This window comes from Lipotes vexillifer, unplaced genomic scaffold, assembly GCF_000442215.2.
Source record: "Lipotes vexillifer unplaced genomic scaffold, Lipotes_vexillifer_v1.1 scaffold1798, whole genome shotgun sequence".
Lineage (NCBI taxonomy): Eukaryota > Metazoa > Chordata > Mammalia > Artiodactyla > Lipotidae > Lipotes > Lipotes vexillifer.
Window position 1 is genome coordinate 1,531,995 of NW_006789032.1, and position 17,588 is coordinate 1,549,582.

Here is a 17,588-nt window from a genome sequence, read left to right on the forward strand (position 1 = left end):
CCCCCCGCGGGAGGGTCTGTCCTGGGCTCCCGCTGCGGTGGCCGCACTGAGGCCCTGTCGTGGCCGCACAGGGCAATTTCCGGCACATGGAGACGCACAGCGCCGTGTCCCGTGAGGAGCTCATGATGGTGCTGGCCGGCCTGGAGCAGCTGCACATCCGCGCCCTCTTCTCACAGACCTCCTCGGCCATCTCCCTGCGGAGGGTGGCGCTGGAGGTGGCCAGCGAGGTGGGCGGGGGACCTCCGGCCAGCAACGTGGAGCTGTGCATGTGCCCTGCCAACTACCGCGGGGACTCATGCCAGGTGAGGTGGCGGGGGCAGGCACCGGGCTGCCGGGCTGCCGCCGACCGGTCGCCCTGCCCCACGCGCGCACGTCCACCCTCCCCTAAGCGTCCACGCCTGGCCTCCGTCTCCATCTCACCCCACCCCTCCTCCTACCAGCTGGGTATCACGCTCCCGGCAGCTGATCTTCCCACAACAGGCTGAGCCGGCCGCTTGCTCATCCGTCTGTTAATCTGCTGTCACCTGCCCCCTGCCCGGCCCCCCGTGCACACAGCTGCTCTTCATCTGTTCAGTGCCCAGTCCGTCCCACGTCCACGGTTTACCCAGACAGCATCCACCGACCCCCCCTCCTCTCCCTCCGCCCGCCTGGAAGAGGTGTTTGGAGGAGACCAGGGCTCCCCTGAGCCCGAGGCATCTGCGTGGCTTGTAGGCTGTGACTCTGTGCCTTCAGTGGTCGGTCAGGCTCAGGAGCATGGTCCCCGGCCTGCCCCCATACCAGGCTGGCCCCGCCTCCTTTCCTGACTGCTGATGCCCACCCGCCCCTAGGAATGTGCCCCTGGCTACTACCGGGACGTCAAAGGTCTCTTTTTGGGTCGCTGCATCCCCTGTCAGTGCCATGGCCACTCAGACCGCTGCCTCCCTGGCTCGGGTGTCTGCGTGGTGAGTGGGGCCCCGCAGGGGAGGGCAGCCGCCAGAGGCGCAGGGTAGGGAAGACCAGGGGGCCTTTGGTCAGTAGTTACGGGTACGCTGAGGCCTGGGGGAGGGGAGGTGCCCTGGGCAGGGCCTGCTGGCAGTGTGCGGAGTCCTGCAGGGTGGGGGTGAGGGAGCTGGCAGGAAGCGAGGTCTCCGCCGTCGGTGCTGATCTGTCCCCTCTGCCCCAGGGCTGCCAGCACAACACCGAGGGTGACCACTGCGAGCGCTGCCAGGCCGGCTTCGTGCGCAGTGGATCTGAGGACCCTGCGGCCCCCTGCATCAGCTGCCCTTGCCCCCTGGCTGTGCCTTCCAACAAGTAAGCTGGGCCACCCGCTCCAGGGCCCCGACCATTGACTGGTGGACCAAAGTCCTTAAAGACCTGGAATGGAATACCACCACCCCCTTCCTGGTTGGGTCAGCACTGCCCTCTGTGGAGGCCGGGGCATCCGGGGTGGGCCCATGAGGTGGGGACTGGTGCTCACCTGGAGCGTGCTGGGGCGTAACGACCACCACCATCTCTGCAGCTTTGCCACGGGCTGCATCCTGCGAGGTGGCCGTGCCCAGTGTCTCTGCAAACCCGGCTATGCTGGGGCCTCCTGCGAGCGGTGAGCTGGGCGGGCGGGTGCCTGACTGGGGCGGGATCTGCGTGCATGGCCCCGGGGACGCTGCGTTGCCTGCCAGCGCCAGCCACTGATCCCACCCCGCCAGGTGCGCACCCGGCTTCTTTGGGAACCCCCTGGTGCTGGGCAGCTCGTGCCAGCCCTGCGACTGCAGCGGCAACGGCGACCCCAACATGCTCTTCAGCGACTGCGACCCCCTGACGGGTGCCTGCCGCGGCTGCCTGCGCCACACCACCGGGCCCCGCTGCGAGAGCTGCGCCCCCGGCTTCTACGGCAACGCCCTGCTGCCCGGCAACTGCACCCGTAGGCAGGGAGGGCGGGGCTGAGGGGCCTCTGGTTGTCCCCCCCGGAGCAGGCTGTGTCCTGGGCCGGGCCCAGAGTGGACAGGGTGGACCTGACCAGGCCCCCAGGACTCAGGGTCAGGCGACCCCACCGCCAGGCCGAGGGTCATTTGGGGACTCTGACCTCTCCTGAGGGAGGGCACCCCGTGAGGGCTCTGACAGGTCATCTGGCTGAGCCCAGGCTGCAGGGGAGGTGGGCACAATGGGCCGGTGAGCGGGCAGCTGCGTGGTTTGGACCTAGGTGGAGCAGGGAGGTGATGGAAAGTGAGGGTCTGGGGGCTTCACTTGGGGCAGGATGGAGATGCATGTGGAGTAGGTGCCCAGTAAGGGCTTCCCAGGGTGGGAGGGAAGAGGCTGGGGTGGGGGTCAGGGCTACTGTCACTGCCACCCTTCTGCAGGGTGTGACTGCTCCCCGTGTGGGACAGAGGCCTGTGATCCCCACAGTGGGCGTTGCCTGTGCAAAGCGGGTGTGACCGGTCAGCGCTGCGACCACTGTCAGGTAGAGCTGCCAGGGTGGGGTGGGGGCCTTGATTTTGTGGGTGGGGCCTTGGTGTGGGGGTGGGGTTTTGTGGCTGTGGGGCGGGGCCCTGGTGTAGGGGTGGGGCTCGGGGCCAGAGGGATGGGGTATGGGTGTAGGGGCAGGACGTCATGGCTGGAGGGGCAGGCTCTCAGGGCTGAAGGAAGCTGGGTCTTAAGAGCTGGGCAGAGCCCTGACTGCAGTTTGTGCCCCCAGGGAGGACACTTCGGCTTTGAGGGCTGCGGGGGCTGCCGCCCATGCGCCTGTGGACCAGCTGCCGAGGGCTCCGAATGCCACCCCCAGAGTGGGCAGTGCCCCTGCCGGCCAGGGACTGGGGGTCCCCAGTGCCGCCAGTGTGCCCCCGGCCACTGGGGGCTCCCTGAGCAGGGCTGCAGGAGTGAGTGCGGGCCGGCGGGGCAGCGAGGAGTACCCCAGGGCCCTCAGCCGGCCACTCACCCCATCCCTCCCACCCCAGGCTGCCAGTGCCAGGGCGGCCCCTGTGACGTGCACACGGGCCGCTGCACGTGCCCCCAGGGGCTCAGTGGGGAGCGCTGTGACACCTGCAGCCACCAGCACCAGGTGCCCATGCCAGGAGGGCCTGGGGGCCACGGCGTGCACTGTGAAGGTGTGTCCCTGCCCTCCCCACTGCCCCCGGCCGCCTGGCCACACCCGGCTCCCCCGCCCCTCCCAACTCCATCTGGGATGGTGCCGGTCCCAGTGCCATGCTGACTTGGTGACCCCGACGTTCACCTCCACCTCCAGATCAGTTCTCTGGTCCCAGCGCTCCTCAATTTTCTGAGAGACCCCACGGCTGTCCTCCTGTTGACCCTGAGACCCCCACGCTGATCTCTGGCACCCACTAACCTCATCACCCTCAGCCCAGCTCAGTACCCCGTTCCATCTCCGTGACCCCTAGTGACCCGCTTCTAGCTCGCCGACCCCATGACTCCCCGGTGGCCTCAGGCCCACCCCTCACCCCACGCCCACCTGCCCCCTGCCCGCAGTGTGTGACCACTGTGTGGTGCTGCTCCTGGACAACCTGGAGCGGGCCGGCGCTCTCCCCCCTGCCATCCGGGAGCAGCTGCGAGGCGTCAATGCCAGCTCCACGGTCTGGGCCCGGCTGCACAGGCTGAACGCCTCCATCGTCGACCTGCAGGTACGACCTGCAGGCCCAGCCCGGCCCGGCCCCCCAGCCTCCCCTTCCCAGGTCTCAGGCTCTCACCTCCCCCTCCCGCAGAGCCAGCTCCGGAAACCCCCTGGCCCCCGTCATGAGACTGCACAGCAGCTGGAGGCAGTGGAACGACAGACCTCGAGCCTCGGGCAGGATGTGCAGCAGCTGGATGGCCAGGCAGGCGCTTGGGGAGCCCTGCCCCAGAGACCACCCCCTGGAATGCTCCTCGTCCAGGAAAGCCCCTCCCCGGGACTGCTCCCTCTCAGCAGGCTCCTCCCCAAGAGGCCCCTCTCCCCAGGCCCCAACCGTCCAGCCTCGCCCCTGGCGCGCAGCTCAGGTTCGAAGCCTGACGGGTACTCCATCCACAGGCCACAGGGGCCCGAGCCCAGGCCGGCCAGCTTCTGGACGGCACCGAGGCCACGCTGCGCCGGGCACAGACGCTGCTGGCAGCCGTCCGGGCTGTGGACCACGCCCTCAGCGGTAGGGGCTGGCCCACCTGGGCAGGGCGGGGAGAGTCAGGGCAGGGGCTGTGCCTCCAGGGGGCTCGGCCTTGAAGAACCGGCACGTTTGGATGTTTAGACAACAGGGAGATGGGCCTCGGCCACGGAAACAGTGGGCCCATGCTGGGAGGTGGGGGCACGCGGGCCCTGCAAGACGGGCCAGTGCCCCCACCCACGGGCTAAGCAGACGGCAGTGGTGGGGATACTGGGGGGGGGAGCCCTGGGAGGTGAGGAGGTGTGGGCAAGAGGGCCGGGCATACCTGCAAGTCGCGGCCTGGAGCCAGGAGCTCTGGGGGCCGTCCAGGGCACGCCAGGTTACACAGGGGTTATCTGAAGATGCTTGGCTGGGCATTTCTGGCTCGGAAGCTAGCGGCAGAGGTGTGCCCGGGCAGCAGGCCAGCCCCGGGCCCTGACAGCCCGTTTCCCAAACCCACACAGAACTCGAGTCCCAGACGGACCGCCTGTCACCAGCCAATGCCTCAGCCCTATCGGGTGAGCAGCTGCGCCGGACACTGGCTGAGGTGGAGCGGCTGCTCTGGGAGATGCGGGCCCGTGACCTGGGGGTTCCGCGAGCCGCCGCTGAGGCTGAGCTGGCGGAGGCCCAGAGACGTGAGTGGTGTCAGCCCCAGCAGGGCAGAGACGGGAGGGGTGAGGACCTGGCTGGGGGCTCTGGGGCTGAGATCAGCCTGGAGTGGCATCCCGTCAGCTTGGGAGGGTGGACGGGGACTGGCAGGCACCAGGAGTCACTGCCCAAGTGACCGTTCCTGCACTGGGCCTTGGCCAGTGCTGGCCCGTGTGCAGGAGCAGCTGACCAGGCGCTGGGAGAGGAACCAGGCGCTGGTAGCACGCACCCGAGACCAGCTGGCCCAGCACGAGGCCGGACTCATGGACCTGCGGGAAGCCCTGAACAGGGCGGTGGGCACTACACGGGAGGCGGAGGAGCTCAACAGCCGCAACCAGGAGCGGCTGGAGGAAGCCCTGGTAGGGAGCCTGCCCCGCGGGCCCCCAGCCCCGCCCCCTCCCCCTCGCTCTCATATTCATCATCTGCTACTCCGTCACCCCACCCCTTTATTTTCCTGCCTCATCCTTGTTCTGTCATGTCCTCCTCACTCCCCATCGTCTCCAGCAACGGAAACAGGAGCTGTTCCGGGACAACGCCACTCTGGGGGCCACCCTACAGGCCGCCAGAGACACCCTGGTCAGGCTCACTGAGCTTCTGCGCGGCATGGACCAGGCCAAGGAGGTGAGCACCATCCCCTCCCAGAGAGCTGCACGCTGGGCGGGGGCAGATCAGGTGGCGGTGAGTAGGGGATGGGGACAAGGGTCCCACCTAAGCCCACCCATCCCCAGGAGTACGAGCACCTTGCTGCCAGCCTGGACGGGGCCCGGACGCCACTGCTCGAGAAGATGCGGGCCTTCTCCCCGGCGAGCAGCAGGGTAGACCTGGTGGAGGCCGCCGAGGCCCACGCGTGGCAGCTGGACCAGCTGGCGCTCAACCTTTCCAGGTACAGGGCCCAAAGAGGGTGCCCGGAGGGCCGTGCAGCCAGGGCCTGGAGGTGGCATAGCTGGTCTGGGAGGGCTCTTAGAAGGAGAGGCCGGTGTCCCTGCAGGGGCCGGGCAGAAGTCTGGGCCCAGGGTGGCAGGAAGAAGCAGGACAGGCACACAGGGCGGTGCAAGGCCGGGAGTCTAGAGCCGCCAGGCGGGTGGAGGCCCGTGAGGTGGGCGGACCCCCCCACCCGCACCCTGGGATCCTCCCCACTTCCCCTCACAGCATCATCCAGGGAGTCAACCAGGACCACTTCATCCAGCGGGCCGTCGAGGCCGCCAACACCTACAGCAGCATTCTGCAAGCCGTGCAGGCCGCCGAGGGTGCCGCCGGCCAGGCACAGCAGCAGGCGAGCCGTATATGGGCGGTGAGGCCCTGACGCCCCCCACAGCCCCGGCGGGAGCCCCTGTTCCTTGGCAGCTCCACCGGGCAGGTGTGAACTGCATCCTGTTTGTGTCTACAGGTAGTCGTGCAGCGGGGCCTGGCGTCCCGAGCCCGGGAGCTGCTGGCAGACAGCAGTGCCCTGGAGGAGGCCGTCCTTGGGGAGCAGCGGAGGCTGGGCCTCGGTGAGTGCCGGGTCCAGCTGGGCGTCCGGCCTCTGTGGGGACCCTCACCTTCCGGCCACGTGGGTCGTCACCGTGTGAATCAGGGTCGCGGCTGCCCTCTGGGAATTCTCCCCACTGCTCGGCAAGTGCGTCCCTGGGAGCTCTGCGAAGGCCCACCACCCACGCTGGCCTCGTGACAGGCCCCCAGGACGTGGGAGGGCCTGGGGAAGGGGACGTGGGGCCCGGCTGACGGTTTTCCTGCTGTCCTGGCTGAGGGCCGTGTGCGTGCCAGTCTTTGTGTGTGCCAGGCCGTCAAGGAGCAGGTGGGGAGCGGGCAGTGGGGTGCGCCCTCTGCTGCTAGCACCTCAGGGCACTGGTGGCCACGAGCAACGGCTCAGCTTTTCTGAGCCGCCATTGTTTCACCTGTAAAATGGAAATAATTGCCTTGGCTGTGGGCCCAGGAGGCTGCCCCAAGACTTGGGCGCCAGTGCCACCCCCTGAGCCGAGGGCCCTCGTGTCCAGATGTCTCCATCTGACCGTGTGCACGTGAGCCTTAATCCTCGCTGGTCAGGAGGGAGGGCTGAAATAGGCTGCACCTGTACTCTGGGGGCGGGGGCTCCTTGGGACTGAGGCTGCCTGCCCCACAGCGTGGGCCACCCTCCAGGGCACCGGGACCCGGCTCCGCGATGCCTGGGCCAGGAAGGAACAGCTGGCGGCCCGACTCCGGGAGGTGCAGGCCATGCTGGCTATGGACACAGGTAGGATGGGTCTCCTTCCTGCCCCCGCCCTCACTGCTTGTCTCCAGAGCTGAAGAGACACCTGCCCGGATAGACATCAGCCAGCCTGTCCAGTAGGCTCTGATGGGGGACATGTTCACACTTGTGCCGTCTGGAGTGGTGGCCGGGGCAGCTGAGGGGGACCCCCGTGTGGGCAGCTCCAACCCTGGGGACCCTCCCCAGCCCTGGGGATTCGCTTCTGGTCGGAGACAGACGCCAAACGAACGTAGCCCCGGGCAGCAAGTGAGAACTGGAAGGGGCAGGGAGCGTGCGGAGAGAGGTGGCGCGGAGCAGGCGGGAGTGTGCGGCAGGGACTTGGGGCACCTGGGGGAGGTGGAGGCAGCAGCAGAAGCCAGAGTGGCTGGAGCTGAGGGCTCAGGAGCCGGGGGGCCGGGAGGGCTCAGGGCAGAGGAGGGATCCCTGCCGACTCGAGAGTCGACCTTCCCCACAAGCCTGGGTTGGGGCCACGGGGACTCTGGGAAGCGGGGGGGGGCGCTCGGGAGAGATGGTGTTGGTGGGGGTAGGGAGGGCCATGGGGAGGCGGGGCTGAGCCGACACTGGGTGACCCAGCTGTGGCGAGAGAGGCTGGCACAGGAGGGGCCGTCTGGGAGAGGACGGAGGGTGCGTTTCCACCGCCCTGAGGCTCTCAGGAGATCGGGGGCGGGGGTGACGTCCCTGTTGCTGGTCTTGGCATGGGGGTCTATAGTGGTCTCCCCAGATGGGGATGAGGCCCCCCGATGGTCCTCACTTGCCCCCCGCTGAGCCTGCACACTGCCTGCCGCAGACGAGACAAGCAAGAAGATAGCCCACGCCAAGGCCGTGGTCACCGAAGCCCAGGACACGGCCGCCCGCGTGCAGTCCCGGCTTCAAGACATGCAGAAAAACGTGGAGCGGTGGCAGGGCCAGTACGAGGGCCTGCAGAGCCAGGACCTGGGCCAGGTGGTGCTCGACGCAGGCCGCTCAGGTGGGCCCTGGCGCGCGGTGCCCTGACAAGAGGGCGGGCCGGGGTGGGGAGGCCAGGGGCTCAGGGCTGCCTCCCCACATCCACTCCCCCCGCTGCAGTGTCCACCCTGGAGAAGACGCTGCCGCAGCTGCTGGCCAAGCTGAGCCTCCTGCAGAACCGTGGGACGCACAACGCCAGCCTGGCCCTGTCGGCCAGCATCGGCCGCGTGCGGGAGCTCATTGCCCAGGCCCGGGGTGCTGCCGATAAGGTGGGTGCGAGTGCCAGGGCCAGGTGGGCGTCTGGGAGACCAGGAGGCAGACGCTGATGGGCTCTGTGCTCCCCCTCAGGTCAAGGTGCCCATGAAGTTCAACGGTAGCTCAGGGGTGCAGCTGCGCACCCCTCGGGACCTCGCCAGCCTCGCCTCTTACACCGCCCTCAAGTTCTACCTGCAGAGCCCAGAGCCGCCGCCCGACCAGGTCGCCGGGGACCAGTTTGTGCTGTACATGGGCAGCCGCCAGGTAGCGGGCGGGCTCGGTGGGCTGGGTGGAGCCGGGCGCCAGGCCGGAGCGGGTGGCCCACGCCGGGTCCCTGTCCCGCTGAGTCTCCTGCCGCCACAGGCCACCGGCGACTACATGGGTGTGGCTCTGCGTGGCCAGAAGGTGCACTGGGTGTACCGCCTTGGGGGGGCAGGCCCCACGGCCCTCAGCATCGACGAGGACATCGGGGAAGAGTTCGCAGCCGTCAGCATTGACAGGTGGGAGGCCCGGCCCTCGTGGTGCTCCCCCCACCGCCAGGTGTGGCCGCGTGGCCACGCCTCCCTCTCTGACCTCTGCCCTCAGGACCCTCCAGTTTGGCCATATGTCTGTCACGGTGGAGAATCAGATGGTCCAAGAGACCAAGGGTGATACGGTGGCCCCTGGGGTCGAAGGGCTGCTCAGTGTGCAGCCGGATGACTTTGTGTTCTACGTGGGAGGCTACCCTGGCAACTTCACGGTGAGCCCGGTGGGGCTTGGGTGCGCGGCCACCCCGCCCTGCACCCCTGTCCCAGGAAGTCCTGCTCAGGGTCTGGCTTCGGTCCGTCGTGCTGTAGCCCGAGTTCCTCCCCTTGGGTCTGTCCTGGGCAGGGAGGCTCCCTGACCGTGCGCTGTGCCCACAGCCCCCCGAACCCCTGCGCTTTCCCGGCTACCGGGGCTGCATCGAGCTGGACACGCTGAACGAAGAGGTGGTCAGTCTCTACAACTTCGAGAAGACCTTCCAGCTGGACACAGCCGTGGATAAGCCTTGTGCGCGGTACGTGCGGCCTGACCCCCCCTCACCGCAGCCCGCCCCGCCCTCAGCTGACCCCGCCCCCTCTGACCCGCAGCTCCAAGTCGACTGGGGACCCGTGGCTCACGGACGGCTCCTACCTGGACGGCTCCGGCTTTGCCCGCATCAGCGTGGAGAGCCAGCTGAGCAACACCAAACGCTTCGACCAGGAGCTGCGGCTTGTGTCCTACAGCGGGATCCTTTTCTTCCTGCGGCACCAGGCACGTCCACCGTCCCCACGGCCCGGCCCGCCAGCCCGCCCGGCCCACGCTGACCCTCCCCTCCCCCCCCAGGACCAGTTCCTGTGCCTGGCCGTGCGGGAAGGCAGCCTCGTGTTTCTCTACGACTTTGGCGCGGGCCTGAAGGAGGCCGACCCGCTGCAGCGCCCGCCGCCTCTGACCACGACCAGCAAGGCGGTAGGGCCGGGCTTGGGGAGGGCCCGGCGTGGGGAGGGGCAGGGGGGTCGCAGCTCTCGCCCTGAAGGTACCACCCCGTGCTGGCGCTTCCCAGATCCAGGTGTTCTTGCTGGGGGGCAGCCGGAAGCGCGTGCTGGTGCGCGTGGAGAGGACCACGGTCTTCAGCGTGGAGCAGGACAGCACGCTGGAGCTGGCCGACGCCTACTACCTGGGGGGCGTGCCACCCAGCCAGCTGCCCCCGAGGTGAGCACTGGCCCTGGGGTGGGGCGGGCGTGGCGGGCAGGGCCCAGGAGAGGCCACGCCTGACGCTCGTCCCGTGGACCGTCCCCGCAGCCTGCGGCGGCTCTTCCCCTCCGGAGGCTCGGTACGCGGCTGCATCAAGGGCATCAAAGCTCTGGGCAAGTACGTGGATCTCAAGAGGCTGAACACGACGGGCATCAGCTCCGGCTGCACTGCTGACCTGCTGGTGAGCCCCCTCCCTCCCCCAGTTGCGCACCCTCTCCGGCCGCCACGGGCCCTCACGGTCGCCCTGCCTGCAGGTGGGACGGGCCATGACTTTCCACGGCCACGGCTATCTGCGCCTGGCGCTCCCCAGCAACGCTGTGCCCCTCACGGGCAACATCTACTCCGGCTTCGGCTTCCGCAGCAGCCAGGACAGCGCTCTGCTCTTCCACCGAGAGTCCCCGGTGCGTCCGCCCCGCCACCTCTGGGGCAGCAGGGCGGGGCTGGTGGCCCAAGGGAGGGAGTCTGGGCCCCCGGCCTGGCCCGCTGACCCAGCCACTGTCCCCAGACCGGGCCATGCGAGGTGTCCCTGCAGCAGGGCCACGTGACCCTCCGGCTTGCAAGGACCGAGGTGAAAACGCGACGAGGCTTTGCCGACGGGGCCCCCCATTATGTCACTTTCTACAGCAACACCACGGGGTGAGTCCGGCTTACCTGGCCTCTCCAGGGAGGGGGCGCAGTAGAGCCGGGGGGCGGGGGGGCAGGGCGGGGGAAACACTGCTCTCCTCGCCAGGGTCTGGCTCTATGTGGACGACCAGCTTCAGGAGATGAGGCCCCACCGGGGGCCGTGGCCCCAGCCCCAGCCTGAGGGGTCGAGTCAGCTCTTCCTGGGGGGCTTGCCCAAGTCCGACGCCCTCCGTAACTTCAGTGGCTGCATAAGCAACGTTTTCGTACTGCGGTGAGCTGAGCGGGCCCCGGGAGGGCTGGCGATGACCCGCCGGCCCGGCCCAGCACCGACCCGCACATACCCCCTGCCCTCCGCAGGCTCCTGGGGCCGCAGCGCGTGCTGGACCTGCAGCAGAACCTGGAGGGCATCAACGTGAGCTCAGGCTGCGTCCCGGCCCCTCGCACCCAGGCGCCAGAGCAGAGCCCGCAAGGACTGCGGGCCACAAAGGTGGAGACATGGGGCTGGGGTAGGCAGAAGGTGGCTTCCATGCATTCCTGCATTCCCTCATCCCCATCCGACCCCCCAGGCCTCCCGCCGCAGCCGGCAGCCCGCCCAGGACGCTCCCTGCTCGCCACCCCGGCCCCGCAGGGCCATACGAGACGCCTACCAGTTTGGGGGTCCCCTGTCCAGTCACCTGGAGTTTGCACATGTCCCGCCCCCCACCAGTGACTGGTAAGGCTAGGGGCGGCGGTGGGGAGAGGGGGCTGCTGGGGGAGGGGCAGCCGATGCTGACGCCCCCGCCTGGCTTCCAGGTCGCAGCTCTCCATGCTCATCCGCCCGGACGCCCCCCGAGGGCTCTTGCTCTTCGCTGCCCCCCTGACGGCCAGCAGCCCTTCCCTAGCCCTCTTCCTGAGCCACGGACGCTTTGTCGCTCAGACGGAAGGCCCTGGGCCCCAGCTCCGTGTCCAGAGCCGCCAGCGTTCACGGACTGGCCGGTGGCATACAGTGAGGGGCTGGGGGGAGGGGGCGCAGGGGCGGGGCGGGGTGGGGCGCTGGCCCTGCGGGCTCCCATCCTGACGTGCCTCCCCACTCCCAGGTGTCCGTGCGTTGGGAGAAGACTCGGATCCAGCTGGTGACGGACGGGGTCTGGGCCCAGAGCCGGGAGGGGCCGGGCCGGCAGCACCAAGGGGAGGAAGGCCCCCGGCCACACACTCTCTTTGTGGGGGGCCTCCCTGCTGGCGGCCACAGCCCGCGACTTCCGGTGAGAGCCGCCTCGCCCCAGCCTCCCACCCCCGCCCCGCTGGACGCTCTCCGCCCTCCTCGGCACCCCAGGCACCTGACTGAGCTCACCCCTCTGTGCCCACACAGGTGGCCATCAGCCGCTCCGGGTTCAGCGGTTGTGTGAAGAGACTGAGGTTGGACGGGCAACTCCTGGGGGCTCCCACCCGGGTGGTGGGGGCCACACCCTGCTTCTCCGGTCCCCTGGAGAAGGGCCTGTTCTTTGCAGGCAGCGGGGGAGCCATCACTCTAGGTCTGTCCCCTGCTGGCGTCCCCCAGTCCCCTACGTGCCTGGGCTGGGGTGGGAGTGACGCCCAGAACGGGGCGGGGGGGTCCTGGGGCCGAGGCCTTCCTCCTCTCACGGCCCCTCCCTGCAGACACCCTGGGGGCCACACTGCCTGACCTGGGCCTGGAGCTGGAGGTGCGGCCCCAGACAGCCGCCGGCCTTGTCTTCCACTTGGGTCGGGGCCCAGCGCCCCCCTACCTGGAGCTGCGGGTGCTGGGGAGGCAGGTGAGTGGGTTGGGCCGCAGCCTCAGGGCGAGATCTGGGTTGGTAGGGCCCTCCTGACCCGCTGCCGCCCCAGGTCCTGCTGCGGGCGGACGACGGTTCAGGCGAGTTCTCCACATTGGTGACGCTCCCCGAGGCACTGTGTGATGGGCAGTGGCACCACCTAGCAGGTGAGCTGGGCCCTCCTGACCGCAACCCCGCTGGGGGCAGCTGTAGACCCCTGGGGCAGGGGTCGGGCAGGGACTCAAAAGCCGGAGCAAAGGGGCAAAGGGCCCCTGGCCCTGTGGCTGCCTGGTGAGGGGCCCCCCCTGGCCCGGCCACAAGGAACCTGTGCCCGGCAGTGACCAAAGGCGGGAACAGGCTGCGGCTGGAGGTGGACCTGCAGAGCAACCACACCCTGGGCCCCGCGCCGGCCGCCCCAGCTGACGCCCCAGTGCCGCTGTACCTCGGGGGCCTGCCTGGTGAGTGTGGCCTCGGCCTGGGGGCAGTGGGAGGGAGGAAGGCTGTCCCTGGGGACCAGGCACTGGGGTCACCCTGCTTTCCACCCCGGCGGGGAGACCGATGCCTGGTGGGGTGCCGGCCTCTGCTCCAACCCGTCTCCCTCCCTCCCCCACCCCCAGAGCCCTGGACGCGGCCTCCCGCCTACCGCGGCTGCATGCGGAACCTGGTGGTGAACCAGGCCCTGGTCTCCTGGCCTGGTGCTGCGGGCGTGCAGGGGGCAGTGGGGGCCAGTGGCTGCCCAGCCACGTAGCACAGCTGCCCCTCTGGGACCCCAGCCACTAGCTCCAGCAGCCAGGAGGGGGTCTTCAGAGCCCCCAGGCCCGGAGCCGCCAGGCAGGCCGCCCCATCGGGCAGGGTCCTTCCCCACCCTGGAACCCCCAGCCCCTCCACACAACCTGCTGACAACACCGCCCTCGGCCAAGTTTTTTAGATGGTTTGTGTATGTTTGTTCATGTAGACTCCAGATTCTCCGGGTGGTGAGTCTTATTTCTGGGAATGGTTTAAGTTATGTCTGACTTTCTAAGGGAAAGGGTAAAACACTGCAAAATGGGGGTTTTATACTTTTTATCTTTCAGTTTAACTATGACATTTCCCTTCCACCAATTTTTAATGGGAGCTCTGTAAGTCATTCATCCCTGCTTCTTGAAACAAAAATTAAAGTCACTTCTATGTAACCGAGTGTCGACTTTTAATGGAGAAAAAGAAAAGCAGTCCAGCGGGTCTGTCTGGAGGGCCGAGGCGAGCAGAGCGCTCAGGTGCGGAGCCCCTCCCCCAGCATGCCCGTCCCTCAGTCAGTCAGAAGCGGGACCTGGAGGGGCTTTTCCCGCACCAGCTCCCGGCGGGCTGATGACAGGGGGACGGATGGGGCCGTCGTGACCCATCCCGGGCACGCAAACCAGAGTTGAGTTGGCAGATAAAAGAGAAGACTTTTATTGATGAGCAAGTTGGGACAGAGGTGGGAGGGGCGTGCTCACACGCCCCTGCTGAGGCTGCACGGCCAGGCGGCCAGCCCTCCGACGGCAGGCGACTCAGTCCAAGCTCATGTCCTCCTCCTCGTCCTTCCTGTCCTGCCCGCCACCCTCCTGCTGCTCGGGGCTGGCACTGCTCTGCATGGCTTTGGCAAATGCTTCCACATCTAAAACGAATTTAAAAGCATGAGATGACCTTTCTAGGCCCTGGCTTGGCCCTGCTGACCAGGGGGCTGGGAGGTGAAAATCAGACGGAGGCCAGGGCCATGGGGACAAGGCAGCCCCGTGCTCCACAAACAAACAGGGGAGGCCTTTTCTTTCAAATGCAAGGAGAAAACCACCTCTGCCTCGACTGAGGCGGAGGGACAAGTACTTACCGCCTTTGTTGGCGGCCTCCACGGCCTCTGCAGGCAGCCCAAACTGGCACATGAGGGGGCCCAGCTGCCCCGAGGCCAAGGCCGCGCTGAACATGCCCAGGGCCTGCAGGGAAGAGCCAGGCGCCTGAGTCCATGCAGAGCACTGGGGGAGGGGCGGGGCGCTCAGCGCTAGGGGGGCCGTGCTGCAGTGGGCAGTGTCCCCCACGCCGAGCACACAGCGGGGCACCCGGGCCACGCGCCTACCTGCTGGAACTGGGGCGAGGTCAGCGTGTTCTGGATCTCCTCCGCCGTCTGTGGCAGTGACTCCCCCGACGGCAGGTAGGGCAGCAGGCGCTCCTGGACATCCGCGTTGGCAAGGATGGGGGCCATGATCTCGGGCGTCAGCACGCTGGCCAGGTCCACTGGGGCACAGCAGGTGGCCATCAGCGGGCGGGAGGGCAGTGGGCAGCGGGCACCTTCACCCCCCAGCCTGGGGCCGAGGAGCACGTGTTACCTTGCTGGCCGCCTCCTGGCCCGGCCGGCACGTTCATAGTGGCTAGAATGCTTTGAAGGTCGCTCAGCTGGATGGGCTGGGTCGGGCTGGCTGCCGTGCTGGCTCCATTACCTGGACTGGGCGCGGGGCTCGGGCTGCTCACCGAGGCAGCTGCTGGAGCGGAGGGGGCTGGGGTGGTACGCGTGGAAGGTGCGGTGGAGGACGGGGTGACCGCTGCTGACGGGCTCCGGGAGCTGGGAAGAGTGAGGCCAGCGCTGCAGCGGCTACGCGCCCACCAAGGCGCCACAACGCATCGGTCCTGCCCCAGTCCTCGTGCTGCCAGGGCCCCGGGAGAGCCTGAACCACAAAAAGGGACGGACCCTCCCCAGATGCCTATTTTGTCCTTCGGCACCTCCTACGTCCGGCCCCCGTGGAGGAGGGGACACTAGGCCATGCCAGATGCGCAGCGTGAGGCTCACCTGGGGGAAGAGCTGCTCGCTGGAGGCCCTCCGCTCCCCAGTAGGCTGGCCAGGCCTGGCCCCGTCAGTGCCCCCAGGCCACCTACCAGGAGCAAGGAGACACAGCTCACACATCACGCCCAGCCTGAGGGCCGGCCCGGCCCGCCCCCGCCCGCGCCCCCCGCAGGAGCAGAAAGGCCCCGCACTAAAGCCAGTGGCCGAGCAGGGGAGGGTGGTGACCACAGCGGGCCCACGGGGGCCCAGGAGCAGCGACTACTCAGGTGTGTCCTGGTAGCTGAATCTGCTAAATTAGATCACTTCTCCATCCCGTGACCCTACTAATGCACCTGGGTTCAAGGTAACATGGAGTTCAAATCCCGTACAAAGTAACCAGCGTTTCCGAAGTGTTCCAGAAATACAACACGAGCCCGACAGGAGCTGGCAGCAGGCAGGCCAACCCAGGAGACCAGGGGCCCCGAGCACGCGTTCTCAGGCCCGGCACCTCAGCCAGCCATGCTCCCCCGAAGTATGGAACTGGGCCCTCCCTGGGGGCCCTGGAAGGCCTTGCCCACCCAGCTCCCAGGTCAAACCCTAAGACAAACCAGGCCCCTCCCCAGGGAGGCCAGGGCACAGAACATTCACAGGTGTCGCTCAGAGCCAACGAGAAGCTGCAAGGTGTTCAACTCCCAAATCAAGGCTCCCGCAGGCCCGCGGCCCCTTACCCAGTCCTCCGAGGCCGGCGGGGCCGATGAGCTGCATGAGCTGGCTGTGGCTCATGTTCCCCAGCAGGCTCTGCAGGCCGCCCTCACCTGGAAGACAGGAGGTGCTCAGGCCCGGGCCTCCAGCTGTGCGCACGCCCGCTGCCACGGTCCAGGGGCCGGCCCCCACCTCGGCTGCCCCGAACTGTGCGGCGAGTGTCTCCCGACACGAGCCAGCGCAGCAGGGCACGCACACCGCTTCACCACGGGGAGCTGCCGAGAGGAGCTCCTAACCCGGACACCTCTACGTCCATTTAAAAACCACCGGCCCGGGGCTTCCCTGGTGGCGCAGTGGTTGAGAGTCCACCTGCCGATGCAGGGGACGCGGGTTCGTGCGCCGGTCCGGGAAGATCCCACATGCCGCGGAGCAGCTGGGCCCGTGAGCCATGGCCGCTGAGCCTGCGCGTCCAGAGCCTGTGCTCCGCAACGGGAGAGGCCACAACAGTGAGAAGCCCACGTACCGAAAAAAATTACCAAACAAACAAACAAAAAAAAACACCGGCCCGCACCACCAGGGATCCACGTCGGCGGAAAGCTACTCTGACCTCACCGCACATCCGGGAAGGTGACCATTACCGCCCAGCGCAGACAGCTCGTGGCCTGCGCTCCCACTCGCCCCCAGGGCTCCGGGCATCGGCGGGTTGTTCAGATACTCGTTGACCTTCCGGCAGTGCTCCTCGTCCTGGTCCGTCTTGGGCTCCTGCGGAGAGGACACAGCAGCAGGCGCAGCTGAGCAGCCACCCATCAACAACCATTCTGACAAGGGACCTGAGGCCCAGAGAGGTGCCACCTGTCCACGGTCACAGCAAGGAGAGGCCCCAGCGGGGTGCACGGGGAAAGCAGCCCGATGTGCCCGCTGGGGCTGTGCGAACACCCATGTTACAGGCGGGGAGGCTAAAGCACGAGGAGCACTCGGCACAGGGCAACGCCCCTGACCCTCCAGACGTGGTTCTTTCCGCGACGATCTAAAACCGCAAATCCCTCAACACATGTACTGCCGTGAAATAACCCTGCTACCGCACCACTGTCCACTGACCAGCCCGTGGCCCTCCAGGGTTAGCTGGGAGCTGCCTATGAGCACTTGGGTGTGGGCAGGGGGGCATCGGGCAGCACCACCCTGTGGGCACCCGCAGAACTGTGAGACAAAGCACCCACGACTCATTTATCCAAGAGTCACCGAGTGTGTGTGCAGTGGGCCTGCAGGGTCATGGGGTGGAGGGCCAGGGGGAGGCACACAAGACACAGCCCTAACCTCAGAGCAGAGGGGAACAGAAAATGCAGTGGCTGCTGTGAGTCTGACAACTTTTCTAGGCGGAACTGTGGAGAAACAAGCTCTACAGCAGCGACTGGCAAACCACGGCCCCGTCTGTGTTTGCAAATCTTTCACTGGCCCGCAGCCGCGCCCGCCGTCTACTTCCTGTCCACGGCTGCTGCCACGCTACTGCGGCAGGGGCAACACAGGCCCCACCCAGCACAAAGGGGAGACCTTCCCTGCCCTGCTCCAGAAGGTGCCGGGGGAGGGCAGCAGCACAACCTCTGTCAAAACTACAAATGCAGGTGCACACCCACTGCACAAGCAAGCCCACTTCCAGTGGGTACGGGTACGGCCTGGTGCACTGCCACCCAGAGACCCACAGAGCACACCACGGGAGAAGAGGCAGGACAAGGGACACCACATAGGCTCACCCCTGCTTTTGGTCCAGGCTGCTCATGACCCTGGGGGGG

At 67.7% G+C, this 17,588-nt stretch overlaps 2 protein-coding genes across 3 annotated transcripts in view; one reads left to right on the plus strand and one right to left on the minus strand.

Annotated features, from left to right (window-relative positions):
* LAMA5 (laminin subunit alpha 5) overlaps nt 1-13,080 on the plus strand; it is a 57,411-nt gene extending 44,331 nt beyond the window's left edge. Inside the window, exons 41-80 of the mRNA XM_007462282.1 lie at nt 72-302; nt 828-941; nt 1,163-1,290; nt 1,499-1,579; nt 1,683-1,897; nt 2,334-2,434; nt 2,669-2,849; nt 2,928-3,077; nt 3,457-3,608; nt 3,690-3,800; nt 3,992-4,103; nt 4,562-4,732; nt 4,908-5,104; nt 5,250-5,366; nt 5,474-5,628; nt 5,895-6,036; nt 6,133-6,235; nt 6,862-6,972; nt 7,775-7,954; nt 8,053-8,201; nt 8,281-8,451; nt 8,551-8,687; nt 8,773-8,926; nt 9,090-9,223; nt 9,297-9,459; nt 9,532-9,654; nt 9,749-9,897; nt 9,988-10,120; nt 10,194-10,340; nt 10,445-10,575; nt 10,670-10,834; nt 10,921-11,050; nt 11,130-11,275; nt 11,356-11,548; nt 11,640-11,804; nt 11,912-12,074; nt 12,199-12,332; nt 12,406-12,499; nt 12,671-12,805; nt 12,950-13,080. Coding sequence (XP_007462344.1) covers nt 72-302; nt 828-941; nt 1,163-1,290; nt 1,499-1,579; nt 1,683-1,897; nt 2,334-2,434; nt 2,669-2,849; nt 2,928-3,077; nt 3,457-3,608; nt 3,690-3,800; nt 3,992-4,103; nt 4,562-4,732; nt 4,908-5,104; nt 5,250-5,366; nt 5,474-5,628; nt 5,895-6,036; nt 6,133-6,235; nt 6,862-6,972; nt 7,775-7,954; nt 8,053-8,201; nt 8,281-8,451; nt 8,551-8,687; nt 8,773-8,926; nt 9,090-9,223; nt 9,297-9,459; nt 9,532-9,654; nt 9,749-9,897; nt 9,988-10,120; nt 10,194-10,340; nt 10,445-10,575; nt 10,670-10,834; nt 10,921-11,050; nt 11,130-11,275; nt 11,356-11,548; nt 11,640-11,804; nt 11,912-12,074; nt 12,199-12,332; nt 12,406-12,499; nt 12,671-12,805; nt 12,950-13,080 — 5,799 coding nt within the window. The remainder of the gene's footprint in view (nt 1-71; nt 303-827; nt 942-1,162; nt 1,291-1,498; nt 1,580-1,682; nt 1,898-2,333; nt 2,435-2,668; nt 2,850-2,927; nt 3,078-3,456; nt 3,609-3,689; nt 3,801-3,991; nt 4,104-4,561; nt 4,733-4,907; nt 5,105-5,249; nt 5,367-5,473; nt 5,629-5,894; nt 6,037-6,132; nt 6,236-6,861; nt 6,973-7,774; nt 7,955-8,052; nt 8,202-8,280; nt 8,452-8,550; nt 8,688-8,772; nt 8,927-9,089; nt 9,224-9,296; nt 9,460-9,531; nt 9,655-9,748; nt 9,898-9,987; nt 10,121-10,193; nt 10,341-10,444; nt 10,576-10,669; nt 10,835-10,920; nt 11,051-11,129; nt 11,276-11,355; nt 11,549-11,639; nt 11,805-11,911; nt 12,075-12,198; nt 12,333-12,405; nt 12,500-12,670; nt 12,806-12,949) is intronic.
* A 658-nt stretch (nt 13,081-13,738) lies between these two features.
* Nucleotides 13,739-17,588, minus strand: part of ADRM1 (ADRM1 26S proteasome ubiquitin receptor) — a 6,803-nt gene continuing 2,953 nt past the window's right edge. Inside the window, exons 4-10 of one of the 2 annotated variants that reach the window (XM_007462259.1) lie at nt 16,440-16,563; nt 15,828-15,914; nt 15,127-15,208; nt 14,669-14,901; nt 14,419-14,576; nt 14,176-14,278; nt 13,739-13,965 (exon numbers count right to left, since the gene is read on the minus strand). In XM_007462259.1, the coding sequence (XP_007462321.1) occupies nt 13,859-13,965; nt 14,176-14,278; nt 14,419-14,576; nt 14,669-14,901; nt 15,127-15,208; nt 15,828-15,914; nt 16,440-16,563 (894 nt within the window). In that variant the 3' untranslated portion in view covers nt 13,739-13,858. The remainder of the gene's footprint in view (nt 13,966-14,175; nt 14,279-14,418; nt 14,577-14,668; nt 14,902-15,126; nt 15,209-15,827; nt 15,915-16,439; nt 16,564-17,588) is intronic. The other variant, XM_007462258.1, reaches the window with a different exon arrangement.